The sequence below is a fragment of the Bison bison genome, unplaced genomic scaffold, assembly GCF_000754665.1.
Source record: "Bison bison bison isolate TAMUID 2011002044 unplaced genomic scaffold, Bison_UMD1.0 scf7180017864505, whole genome shotgun sequence".
Classification (NCBI taxonomy): Eukaryota; Metazoa; Chordata; class Mammalia; order Artiodactyla; family Bovidae; genus Bison; species Bison bison.
In genome coordinates this window covers 1061614-1076024 of record NW_011495062.1, presented here as the reverse complement: position 1 = coordinate 1076024, position 14411 = coordinate 1061614, and the positions used below count along the sequence as shown (strand labels likewise).

The following is a 14411-nucleotide window of genomic DNA, read 5'->3' as shown; positions in this document are numbered from 1 at the left end:
GGCAGGATACAGTTCATGGGATTGCAAGAGTCAGACATGACCTAGAGCTATTTTTATATATATATATATATCTTACTGAGGACCCTGACTGACAACAGTCCAGTAGGAACTGCAGTGAGATTTTGATTGGACTTTTCATCCCCACTTTTCAGCTATATAGTTATAATAGCCTTCCAAAGGAATTTACAATGCAGTCCTCCACTGAAACTCTCAAAACTCATTGTAGCAAAGTGCTACCCTGTAAACAGTAATAATTCAGCCTTATTTTCATCCCTGCCATTGATGTTACATAATATCCAGTTTCCCTGGTGGCTCAAATGATAAAGCATCTGCCTGCAATATAGGAGACCCAGGTTCGATCTATGTGTTGAGATGATTCTGTGGAGAAATGAGAATGTGAAGAGGAGAATGGCAACCCACTTCAGTATTCTTGCCTAGACAGAGGATTCCATGGACAGAGGAGCCTGGTGGGCTACAGTAAGAGAGGTTACAAAGAGTCAGACACAATTGAGTGACTAACACTTTCACTTTTTTTTTCAATATACATACATTCATTCATTCATTCATTTCACTAGCACCACCACACACTATTCTCTGGTAGAGTCTGTCATGGGAACCTAAAAAAACAAAGTCACTGCCCCCAAGTTGCTTAGTCCAGTTGGGCAGATAAAATAAGGGTCCAGGTAACTAAAACTCAGGGTTAAATTTGACATCTGCTGTGAGGAAGATACAAAGGGCCACAGGGCAGAGAAGAGGGGTGCAGGGGTGGATTAGGAGAGTCCCAGCGGCACTACTAGTGGTAAAGAACCTGGCTGCCAATGCAGGGGACATAAGAGACACCTCCAGTTTGATCCCTGGGTCAGGAAGATCCCCTGGAGGAGGGCATGGCAGCCCACTTCAGTATTCTTACCTGGAGAATCCCATGGACAGAGGAGGCTAGAGGGCTACAGTCCATTGGGTCACAAAGAGTCAGACATGACAGAAGCAACTTATCATGCGTGATATAAGAACTAGGACACACCAGAAGGACAGAATTTCGACAAGGGAATGTGGGAGGAGGAATTTGTAGGTGGAGGAAACAGCAGTATCAATTTGAGGACCATTGAATTACCTGGTTTGAGTGGAGAGCAGGATTCAGTGTCATGTAACCTTCCCTGTTGATAATATTAAGTGGGGTTCTGGATGATTCTCTGCCTCTGCACACATACTCACCAGATTTCCTAGCCCTCTGCTGAATCAGCTTCATCTCCAAGAATACATCCATGGACATACCACAGAGTCAGCCCTGTACCCAGCCTTTCCCCCACCGTCTGTCCCCATCCCTCTGCCCATCTGTGAGACTCCACGCCAAGTTGGAGACAGGAGTAAAGGAACAATTGTTGTTGTTGCATTAGCAAAAAGTCTCCAGGGAGCACGAAAGTGGTCAAGTGTTCTGGAGCCTCTGATTCCCAGTGAGAAAACAAATCTGAACACGGCATTCCTCTGCTTGGAACCCTTCAGTAGGTTTCCCCAGCTCTTGGGCTAAAGATCAAAATCCATAACAGGGCACACCAAGCCTGACTTGTGTCACCCTCTCCAGCCCCACGCTTCCCACATCCCTTTCCCCCCACCAGTCCTCTGCCCAGAATGCTTCTAGAATATTCCTCCTGTTTTTAGCACCACATTGCTGAAAGCGTTCAGTTTTCAGCTCAGACGCCTATTCATCTCTCTGCCCAATGCTGGTTCCTTTGTAATATGTTTCTATTGAATCATGGCCTTTCTTTCACATATTTACTTATATGATTAGTTTAAGAATAGCTATGTTCCTTACTAGCCAGAAAGCTCCATGAGCATGGGGTTGCCTTCTTTTCTTGTTCACAGTAGTAGCACTCCATAAATACCTGTTGAATTTAAACTTTTTATTTTATATTGGAATATAGTTGATTCCTCGTTGCTTCCCTGGTGGCTCAGACGGTAAAGCATCTGCCTGCCATGCGGGAGAACTGGGTTCGATCCCTGGGTTGAGAAGATCCCTTGGAGAAGGAAATGGCAACCCACTCTAGTACTCTTGCCTGGAAAATTCCATGGACTGAGGAGCCTGGTAGGCTACAGTCCGTGGGGTCGCAAAGAGTCGGACATGATTGAGTGACTTCACGTTCATTTGTTCATAGTTGATTAACGATGTTGTGATAGTTTTAGGTATACAGCAAAGTTCTTCAGTTATACACATACATATATCAATTCTCTTCAAATTCTTTTCCCATTTAAGTTGTTATATAATATTGAGCAGAGTTGGCAGTGCTATACAGTAGGTCCTTGTTGATTATCCATTTTAAATGTAGCATATATGTTGAATATTGAATGAATGCACCTGAGGCCCACATTTGGCTTAATATACCTGTTTTATACGTACATATGTAGCCTGACTGTGCAACTTGGAGCTTTTCTCAGAGTCTCAATTTGTTTAGTGAGCCTCCATCCAGCTAAAGGCTGGTACAAAAGCATCTTAGTTTAGTTTATTGCTGGAGTCTTCTGTTCACTCTTATCATAGAAATACAGCCCTAGAAGGACTTTTAGAGGTCACAGAAGCTTGGGAGTGGTCCTCTGCATCATTTACACATGAATGATCCAAGGAAATAGTCTGGCATTTGAGCCCATGTCTGTAAGTTTCAATCCAATATACTTTTCAGTGGTTGAACTTGTCTACCTGCCCTTCTAAATTCAATTCAAATGTACTTGTTTTATGAAACCTGGTCTGATTCCTTCAACTGGATGTTTTCCTTTCCTTCTCTGATCATGTGTGTGTGTGTGTGTGAGAGAGAGAGAGAGAGAGAGAGAGAGAGAGAGAGGGAGTGCCGAGAACCTATCCATTATATCAGTTTTTTTATGCATGCCTATTTTCTCTGAGCTCCTTAAGGGGAGAATCAATGCCTAATGCATTTTATTTTCCCAGTTCCCAGTGTAGTACCTTGTAATGGCAAATGGATTTTATCTTGTGTATCAACTACAACTCTGAGCAATTTGTAGTAGCTGCTTGGAATGCTCCAGCGAGAGGGAATTTAAGGCTATGTCTAGATTCAGTGGAAAAAAATTCTGTAATCAATAAATGCAGTATACAAGGGTATGAAAGGGGGCCATAGTGGTACATATACTCCATGGGGGGCCAATAATAAAAGAGCTTTGAAGGAATGCATAGACAAATAAACAAACCTTCGTTTTCCAAATGTCCTATGTAACTACTTTCTCTTGAGCATCCAAGAGAACAGTAATGTCACCCTTCTCAACAGAAGTCTTCAAACTAATCAGAGGAAGTGATGTTCATAAACACATTTCTGAACAAAAAAATTACAATCATCAATGTTATCAAGAGTCACCCACAGATAGTGTTGGGGCCCATGTATCTCAAAGTGAGGGCTTAGGTAAAGACGGAGAAACTGAGCAATGCAGACATCCGCCATGTAACTGAGTGTATACACAAGAGATAAAGTCCAAGCTCTCCACCTCGCCAAACAAACAAAACAACAACTCTCTACCTTGATTGCAAAACAGTCGTATATGGTAGTGGTAGAGATTTGTGACTTTACTTACTCAAAAATGTTCCTCTCATGACACTCCAAAAATCTGCTCCTCCCTTAAATGGCTACCCCTGTTCCACCTCCCCCGATACTCATTCCTTATCCACAGCCACCCGCCTCTGCCTTGGAAGTCTTAGCACTTAATCCTGAATCATAAGTTTCACTTCTTTTTGGTACTTCTTGTGTTGGGCCTTTTTCCTGCCATTTCAGTTTTTTATGTCCTCTATCTTACAAGGGTGAAAGGTCACTGAGTTTTGGAGTCTGCAAAGCTGGCTTCACATATTAGCTTAGACTCTTATTCACTGTGTAATACGGAGAAGACACAATCATTTTCACTGTCAGTAGCATTATCTATAAAATGGAAAGATGACATGTATGAAGTCTCTGTTACATGATGGGTCTTCAAAATAACCTTTGTTTACTGTCCCACCGGTCCTCCATTTTATAAATTACTACATGAAAGCCAGTTTTTTGCTTTTTGGCTATATCTTACAGCTTACGAGATCTTAGTTCTGTGACTGGAGATTGAACCAGAGCCTCCTACAGTGGAAGCATGGAGTCTTAACCACTGGACTACCAAGGAATTCCCTAGACCAATCTTTTGACAGCAAGAGTTACATATCTTTTGTGTCCTCTACTGTTTATTGCAGAGCGAGGAATAGATATTATTAAAATAAAATAATACAATGGCAGATGCTGAAGGATATGAATCAGGTGTAAGCACATTGGCCTGCTTACAGTCCCAGGCAAGTAACATGATTTTGTTATACTGGTCACATGTCTAATAAGGAGCAGGCAGGACTTTGGTAAACTTGAGAGATTATTTCTTATACTTAAATCAGGCAGCATTTCTCAGCTAAAGACCATAGTGCTGAGCAGGAATGTGGGTCCAGAGTTGTCTGATGCCCCAGGTTTTTTTCAGAGAAGCCAGAAATGTGGATTTTTATGCCAAAGTTTGAAAAGAATTGTGCAAGTCAAGCAAAACAAGTCCCTGGACTGTTAGTTTGCAGCTCTGAAAATGATGAGGGATGCTTCGGCAAGAACTAAGAAGGCATGTGTCTGCTGCCAGTGCCTAACGTCTTGTTAGAATGCCCTCGGGCTTCCTAAGTAGGTCCACATCAGAGGGAACTGCCCTGCAAATAGGCACACTGACCTCAACCTGATTGTCATGTAGTCTTCCAGCATCTACGCTGTGTGATTCTTTGATTTTTGGAAACATTTGTTCATGTGTTAGTCCTGTGCCAGGTGTTCTCAGCCACACCAAGCAATACCTATACATGGTCTTTCTGAATAACAATTCACATTCTGGTGGTAGAGTTGACCTATAAACACACAACACCGGGAACATTGCAGGACAAATCAACTGGGACTTAAAAACTCAGTGCTTCCAGGAGCAAAGCAGGTGAAGACAAGGAGAGTAGTAGGTTGTTTAAGAAAGAAGCCATCCAGGTGGGATACTCCCATCCTAGTCAAGTGGGGTTACATAGACCCAGGGTCCAGTGTGGCCAAATGGTTTAAAATTTCAAAGAGAGCTAAGATGCCCACTTTTTGATGTGCAGTTCCATGCTTCTTAAACACTTTGCTGATGGGGGCTTATGGATGGCCATTGGATGACTCCTTCTGCAGAGTTTGATAACTGGCCAATGAGAGGCCAGCATGGAGTACCACAGGAGGTCAGAGCAGGTGAAGAACTAGGTCAAGAGTTCTCCTTGGCATATGCTGTTGCTCTTGCCTGAGACACACTTGTCTCACCTCTTTCTGCTCCCTGCCCTTGACCTCCTGGAATGTTTCTGCTTATCATTGAAACTCAGATGAACCACCAGCCTCTGAGAGACTAACCCCACTTTTCAAAGCATCTCCTGATCCTCCATGCAAATGGATGCTGTAACATTTGAGTGAGTGAGTGAGTGAAAGTTGCTCAGTCATGTCCAACTCTTTGTGACCCCCATGGACTATACAGCCCATGGAATTCTCTAGGCCAGAATACTCTAGTGGTTATCCTTTCCCTTCTTCAGGGGTTCTTCCCAACCCAGGGATCGAACCCAGGTCTCCTGCATTGTAGGAAGATTCTTTACAGCTGAACCACAACGAAGCCCATGAATACTGGAGTGGATGGCCTATCCCTTCTCCAGGGGTTCTTCCTGACCCAGGAATCAAACCGGGGTCTCCTGCATTGCAGGTGGATTTCTACCACCTGAGCTATAACATTTGCATTACATTTTAATTTTCTCTTTACGGCACAGTTGGTTTCACTGGGAATAAAGTCCTGCCAGGCAAGGAACATGTCTTAATTTTGTCTGCATTTCTAGTACTTAACACTATGCCTGGGCTTGGTTAAGGGCTCAAAAAATGCTTGCTAATGGAATGCAAGACTTTTAAAAGAATTTCTCCAAGTGTGATTGCCATACTGACTGCTACCATATCTCCCCAGGGCTATCTCTTGAATATTCTGATTCAGAAAGTCTAGATTCTGCCCCTGAGTCTTGCTTAAAACAAGCTCCCTGGGTGAATTTTTTGTGCACAGGATCTCTCAGCTAATCTGTAACTGCCTCCTCCCGACAGGGAAAGAGACTGTGTCTTCTTTGTTGGTCATGGTGTTCCTAGCACCTGACACAGAGCTGAGCATACACTGGAAATTCAGTGTATTTGCTGAACAAATAAATGGATGGATAAATGAAAAGTAAGAATTAAATTGCAACAGTGCTCAGAACTCCCTTGGTGGTCCAGTGGCTAAGACTTTGTGCTCCCAGTGCAGGGGGCCTGGGTTCGATCCCTGGTCAGGGAACTGGATCCCACATTCAGCACTGAGGAGTTGAATACCCCAACTAAAGATCCTGCATGCTGTGACTAAGACCTGGTGCAGCCAAATAAATACATAAATATTAAAAATCATTACAACAATGCTCCTCCAAAATCTAATGGACACCCCAGCTAGTATTTCAGATATAAAGACACACAATATAGGCTGAATAGCTGGTCCATAACTACCATCTCTATGGACAGACTCCTCAACTCCTGCCCTTGTGAGACGGGAAGAGTACTCGGTGCGTGCGTGCATGCTAAGTTGCTTCAGTTGTGTTCAACTCTTTGTGACCCTGTGGATTGTGGCCCACCAGGTACCACCTGGGCGGCCCAACAGAGTACTTAGACCAGATCAGATCAGATCAGTTGCTCAGTCGTGTCCGACTCTTTGCAACCCCATGAATCGCAGCACGCCAGGCCTCCCTGTCCATCACCAACTCCCGGAGTTCACTCAGACTCAGAGGAGATCCTAAAGCATTTGGGTTGCCAATTCAGTGACTTTACCCCTTAATGATGGCAGAAAAGGAGAGCAGGAAAGATGGGATGCCACAAAGATGTAGAACTCTCTTCTTGGCTGGAGATATTAGCAATAGTTCTCCTGCATCCCCTTCTCTAAGCACCATTCTGCCTTTTTAAGCAGTCTCCTGTTGCTAATACATCTAGCAGCAATAGTTCCTGTTACACTTCTTCTCCTTTCCCTTCTCCACCCTCTGGTGGAGGGATCATGAATAGCAAAATGTATAGGAAAACAATCAAATGACCGGAAAAATGGTGAAAAATAAAGATTTGGTTATTTTCTGGAGGTAAGACTGGGATAGTTAATTTAAGGTTAACTAGTAGTCCAGCCATCAAAAAGCACATGAAATTAAATCCGAATATCACGTTTTTTTCTGTTTTCAATAAATTATTAGTTAAGGCATTGTACCTAAAACCTCTCTACTCCTTTCAATATTTTTCACTCAATCCAAATTGGGATAGAAGTCAGTTTCCCCAGACTAGTGAACCACAGTGAGCACAGCCCCAGAGGGTTTCCTAATCTCATGTGATAATTAACAGAGAATCTTCCAGGCAGGCTGGGAATTACAATGTCACCATGACCACCCCAGTTGCCTAGTACTCTCTCAGTTCCCGGAACTAAAGAGAAGAAACTAACGGTTTAAGAACAAAATAGCATTACTGTTTCTCAGGCAATCCCCTGAGCAGTATCCCCACTGAACTGCAAACCACCGAGAACAAAAACCTTTTATCATCTGTTTTTCCAATAACCGTATCAGTTCATAACATTTAAAGAATGATTAAATTCATAGAAACCTATGCTCTGGTATATGGCAGGAATCAAGATGAAGAACCCAGATCTACTCGATTCAAGTTCACTAACCACAGTGGATAACACCCTGATCACATTTCAATCCTCTCAGTAAATGGACAGCAACCCTATTAGAGATCAAGTCTTAGGTAGTTAAGATAACAGTATAGAAGCATCACTTTTTGCCTTAGAACATTCCTCCAATTTTTATCTTGTATTGTCTTGTCCTGTCGGTCAACATCTTGACAACAGAATAACAGTTAACATCTCTTTCCACCAAGCTCTGCTGGAGACAGGTCTCAGCAGTGTGAGTGAATGCACATGGCAGCCATTGATTCTTGCAAATTCCCTAAGCCTGTAGTCTTTCTAGAGCAATGGACCCCTTTGAGAGAATGACAAAAGCTACGGAGCCTCTGTCCAGGGAATAAATAAGCATAGGCACATACATGCAAAAGGTTATGCATAATCTCTGGTGGTTCTTAGATACCTTGATGACCACACCTAAATCTTCCCCTTAAAAATTCTCCTTTAATCCATAGTGAAAGAAATGAGAGGTTGTCTAATAATCAAATACCTACACAATATTATTTTCACTTTCCAGGGAGATGGTTTCATAGAACTACAATTCACCAATTAAACTTCAGCTCTTTTTCAAGGATAATGAGTAACACAGTTGACAAGATTTTTAACTTCAACATTACCAAAATGTAGAATTGCTGTTTTATTTGTTCAGCAGGTCACTCCTATGCAAAACCGTAGCTACAATCTGAAGCTTTTTAAAGTTTCCTCCTTAGGGGCTTTATCAGGTCACTGCTTGTAAAGACTCTGAATGCTCCCTTTTGTTTCTTGGGTAATCTCAGTAAAATTGATCTAGTTACCATGGGATCTGTGTATCTATCACAGTGCCCAGGAACAAGGACCTTGGGCTCACAAGACCACCATTTACTTTTCAGGTGACCCTGGAAAAGTTGTATAACCTGTTGCAGCCTTACTTTCAGCTTCTCTAAAAGGAAGATATTAATAATATAGAGCACTGTAGGGATCCTGTGAGGATTGAATAAAATAACTTGAATAAACCAACACATGAAAAGTGATTAGTGCATTACTGGGCCATAGTAGATGCTCAATAAATGTAATGAATGTTATTATAATTGTCCATAAAATAGTTGTTGGCACACAGTAAGTCCTCAGTAAATGGAATCTGAAATAATGATAATTTTTTTGATTGAAGTATTGTTGCTTTACAATGTTTCAGGTGTACAGCAAAGTGATTCATATATACACACACACACACACACACACACACACACATATATACTTCATGTGTACGTGTGATCAATCATTTAGTCAGGTCCGACTCTTTGCGACCCCATGGACTGTAGCCCACCAGGCTCCTCTGTCCATGAGATTTTCCCAGCGTCTCCTGTGTCTCCTGCATTAGCAGGCAGCTTCTTTACCACTGAGCCACCAGGGAGGCTATATATATGTATATATATATATACTTTTCCAAATTCTTTACCATTATATGTTAATACGAGATGCTGAATATAGTTCCCTGGCTATAGGGTAGATCCTGGTTGCTTATCCATTTTATATATGGTCGTGTGTATCTGTTAATCCCAAACTCCTAATTTATCACCCTCCCCCCACTTTCCCCTTTGGTAACCATAAGTTTGTTTTCTATGTCTGTAGATCTATTTCTGTTTTCTAAATAAGTTTATTTATATGATTTATTTAGATTCCACATACAGGAGAGATCATATGATTGTCTTTCTCTGACTTCACTTAATATGATAATCTCTAGGTCCTTCCATATTGCTGCAAATGGCATTCTTTCATTCTTCTTTATGGCTGGGTAATTAGAGTAATTATAATAATAATTCCAGTTGTTGGATTAATAATTTAAATTCTTAGAATCTGCATATACATTATCTTTTGAGTGTTCTTAGGAATAGGGAGAATGCTGAATTCTCTGTTTGAGCCTTCAAGGCATGTTCAGTTCAAATCGCTGAGAGCTTGTCAAGAGGGGAACCGTGGCAAAGAGACGGAGGGAATATGGTACCTGCCTTCTGCCATCCACAGCTCAGCACAAGCTACTGAGGCCACAGTGGCACCCAGAGCCTACAGTGCCAATTTAATCCAGTTTCGAGTTGTTCTTGCCCATTCAGTTTATACTTCTATGCCATCAATTCCCATGTGAGCTTAATCCCTGGAGGGAAAATGTCGCTACTGATTAAATTTTGTGCTTTCACCTGTCTTAAAATGGCAGTCATGCCACCATACAGGTTTCCTTTTCACCCAGTAGTCAAGAAAAACTCAGAACGGTGTTTGTTGCCCGCATTTTATAATGCATTCAGTTCAGATGGCTGAAATTCATCTCTCCTTTCTCCTTCTTGGGCTTCCCTGGTGGCTTAGAGGGTAAAGCATCTGCTTGCAATGCAGGAGATCTGGGTTCAATGCCAGGGTGGGGAAGATGCCCTGGAGAAGGAAATGGCAACCCACTCCAGTATTCTTGCCTGGAGATCCCACGGACGGAGGAGCCTGGTGGGCTACAGTCCACGGAGTCACCAAGAGTCAGACAGGACTGAACGACTTCACTGTCACTTTCTCCTTCTTGAGGTCACCTCTGTTCTTTTTTGTGCTCAAATGCCATCCCCAAAACTATGTAAGCCATCAGTCACTTCAGAACACTTAGGAAATAATGTAGGCTTCAGATTTTTAAATAATTATTGGTCCTTTCTAAAAATGGGAAACTAAACAGACACCTCAGGTATCCTTTCTTATCTAGCAGCATTTTCTTTTAACTGTGCACAGGAAGGACATAAGTATTGTAAACCACATTCTCCAAGTCAGAACTTTTCATTCTACGCCTCTCAGAAGTTTCCTATGTATGAAACTCTCAAGTGAACCAGAAAACCTCTGCGAGTTTAGGGGAGATGCAGTCAACCCCAGTACCCATCAGGCTGGCATTCAAAGTTAGCTGACAGCAAGAACGCAAACCCATCCCATGAAGCACTGCAGGATCTCAAATATCAATGAACAGAATCACTCAAAAGGCCCTGGACAGTTTTCTTGGAGTGCTTTCTCTTAAGACAAGGGATGACAACTCATCGTTTTTGCGGCACCACCTGCTATGTACAGACCCTCCCTTTAATGGTCGATCGCAGAAAGAATTCTCAGAAAAAGAAGCATTTACTTACATCTGTAGGTCATCTCAAAGCTGTCGCTGATGTTCACAATATCAATCTGGGGGAGTAACTTTGGGGGCTCTGTGAGTTGTGACAAAGCAAATCTAAAAGCAGCATGTTCCTGTGACTGCTGGTTTGGAAATAATCCTCCTGCAAAGAAAGAAAATGCAACATGGTATCTGGGCTAGAGATAAGTTTGATTCCTCAACAGCCCACCCCAGATGGTCCCATTTCTTCTCCCCAGGTCAGAGTCACTAGTTGTTGCCTGATTCTGGGGATCCGAATTCACATGGACTCAACTGGACCCTGGGGCTTCAACTTCTACAGGTGAGCTTTTATTGATAAAGCCTCTAATTATCTGTCATTCTGCCCAAAGATTTGATTGTTCACCCCTCAACTCAGTTCAGGTCAGAGAAAACAGAATTGTGGAGTTTCTCTTCTCCCTCTCTCTCAAGCAAAACACTTAGGCAGCCTGTGCTCTCGTATGCATGTAAACCCTAGCCGTGTCTAATTTTTCCTGTATCAGAACCAATTCTCATTAGAGAGCCATACAGGAAGTAGTATTAATGTGTGTTGCAGAGTGAACTCTAGCCCTGGGATCCTGTGAGCTTCTCTAGCACTATGACCCTTTCTTTGGCTTTGACCCTTGTAGTCTTTGACCTGGCAAGACCTGTCTGCCAGTCCTCTACAGTTTATTCATTTCCTCTAAAAAACTCTTGATTATCTGCACATCTTGATTATCTTGATTATTTGCCGGTTCTTTCATCACTCATGATCCCAGGAGTGACTTGTTACATAAGGGGTTGCCATTGTGTGTATTTGCATGGTAACACCTTGGACTTGGAAGATGTGGGGGCTTAGGAATGTCCAGAAGATGCTAGCATTCTATTCTAGCAAAAAGCAGAACCAGAGGTGCCTGGTGGGGCTCCTGTTCCAAGCAACCTGAGTACACACCTTACCTTCGTATTTACTGTCAACATGTAAATAAATTAAAATGCATTTCTATGAACTGAAATCAGCAGTTTCCAGAGACTGAAGTATAGTGAGTGTTTACATAGAAGTTAATCTGAGATTCCTCAGAAATCTCAATCCCAATATGATGCATTTCTAACTTCCTATACAGTAGATGTGTGTTTGTTTTTAACAATCAGTGAATAAATTGTAAGGCTTTTGTTACAGATAGTGCAAGTAGAATGAAGTAACATCTGGTGACAGTGATATTTTCAGTGTGTGTTCCATAACTTAACATTTCAACCTTTTATGTGAAAATAAAAACAATGGTTCAATCATTTGAAATCAAATTGGGGCTAAATACGATGAAAAATCTGCAGAGATACATAAATAAACATACCATAGATATGTACACAAAACATCTCGTGCATTTATACATCCATGGCAATATACACAGATGCACTTGGAGAAAGCAAGTCCACATATCTGAAGACAAGTATTTCCAATCAGCAAAGTATGGGTAAGACATAAGTACCAGCATAAAGAATGCCACTCGTAAGAGCAAATGATTTACCCATGGTCATATGTCTCCATTTTAAAGAGTAAAAACAAAAAACTCCTTCTTAATTCTGATGCTCCACCCCCACCCCAAGATGACCACACCCCAAACACTTCCCAGTCTCCCTCCTCCCCTGCAATGAATGAAGGAGAGTGAGTGGGGGTGGGGAGGTAGGTGGCTATAGGCTGGGCTGCAAGAGAAGTGTCTCCGGAGGCAGGAAGTTTTGTTTTGCGTCTAAGGCACTAATACACATACACAGACACACTTCAGGATATAGCTTAACAGGTGTCAGGAAACAAAGCAAGTTGCTCCGTGGCTATTCCTGCTACCCTCAGAGCCAGCCCACTGGAGAGGCCAAAAGAGTACAGTAGCACATGTGTGCCCAACAAAGACCACCTTCAACACGTTGCCCCACAAACACACATGCTTACAAGGAACACAAACTCCTAGGAATGGGAACTTTCTCTACTGGAGCCCTGCCTCTATCTGGAGAGAGTAAACAACCCAGACCCAGCAAGATGCCTCCAAGCAAAGCAGTTTGCTGGATTCCGGGACACAAACAGCCCTGAGATGCTGGTCATACTGAATTCCCAAGCCCTTGTGGACGCGCGTCATTATTGGTGTTACTGCTCCTGTTTATTTGGCTTTCACCCGTTATTACTGGGAGAAGCAGTATCTATCCGCTGTCCCATAAATTCAGGGAGGGTGGGGGTCCTCTTTGAGAAGCATGACAACCAGGAAAGGGAAATGGGGAACAAAAAAAGCATGCGGCATCATGTTGAAACCTGCCTCCAAGTTGCGAGGCTGGAGCTCAGTGATGGGGAGAGCTAGGAGGAGGGGAGAGGGACATGTGGATGTGTGTTTGTGTGTGTGTGTGTGTGTGTGTGTGTGTGTGTGTGTGTAAAAGGCAGACCGTCTTGTGGACAGAAAATCTAAGAGGAGTGGGCGATTGAAGGAGTAGGGGGAGAAAAACAGGCTAGGAAGTTCCAGAATTGGAGGAGCGGGAACCCCCAACCCAGCATGGCAGACAGCAGACAGAGGCAGCTAGGAGAGTCCAGAGTGGGAGAGAGAGCCCCCTTCACCTGGGGTAGGGGGTGGCTTTTTAGGATTATTTTAGTGAATGCAATGAACCCAGCATCCTTCATTCCTTCTTTTAGAGGGTCTCTTTCCCCTCCCCCAGAGGAGAAATCACTGCCTCTCTCAAATATACATGTGTATATTTAATACATAATCAAACACATAAATACACACACCACACATATTTATATAAATAAATGAAATCAGGCATCATCTACCAAGCCATGGAGTTAACTCTTTAAACACCTACCACCTCTTTCCTTGTTAGAGCCTGATTTTTTTTTTCTCCAAAGCAGTGGTTCCTCCATTTCACATGCTCATGCCTAGAGTGTGAGTGGTGTGTGAGGACCTGCGTGTGTTTATGTGTCTGTGTGTGTGTGAGAGAGAGAGAGAGAGACAGAGCACAGTTTCCTTCTCTGCCCCATATCCCATCCAGAGAAGCCCCCTCCCCACACCATCGCCCAAGCCTTCACATCGCTGCTGGACAGCTTGGGGTAGATGGCCAGCACAACAGCCCATAGTGGGGGTGGGGGAGGACACAAACCCCCTCCCCCTCAAAAAACTGGCCAGACCCATGAAGTCCCACCCCAGGCTGCCCCTTTCACTCACCGATCTGGATATTGTTGGGGAAATTGGCACCTACTACCGCGCCTAGGAAACCGGTGCAGAAGAAGGCAAAAATGTGCTGCATATTCCTTTTTGCATTGGCGAAAAAGAAGCCCAGGTCCAATCATAGATTTGGTGTTCCCCCCTTCCCTTTCTTCCTTTCTCTCTTCTGCCGATTCTTTTCCTCCTGCCGTTCCTTCCTTCCTCGCTTGCTTCCTGCCTGCCTTCTGCGAGGTTTGTCTGTTTCCCTTGGAATCCGAGCGCTTAAACTGCAGCGTTAACACCAACTGACAGCCAGATTAACTGAGCACGGAAAAGAGAAGCCTGTCCTCCTGCGAGCTGAGCGCCGCTCCCCCTCTGCTCTGCTC

General features: G+C 43.2%; 1 protein-coding gene across 3 annotated transcripts in view; it reads right to left on the bottom strand.

Moving 5' to 3' along the window:
* GRIA1 (glutamate receptor, ionotropic, AMPA 1) overlaps positions 1-14400 on the bottom strand; it is a 349138-nt gene extending 334738 nt beyond the window's left edge. For all 3 annotated transcript variants that reach the window (XM_010829379.1, XM_010829378.1, XM_010829380.1), the window contains exons 1-2: positions 14047-14400; positions 10863-11000 (exon numbers count right to left, since the gene is read on the bottom strand). In XM_010829379.1, coding sequence (XP_010827681.1) covers positions 10863-11000; positions 14047-14128 — 220 coding nt within the window. In that variant the 5' untranslated portion in view covers positions 14129-14400. The remainder of the gene's footprint in view (positions 1-10862; positions 11001-14046) is intronic.
* Positions 14401-14411: the final 11 nt, after the last annotated feature.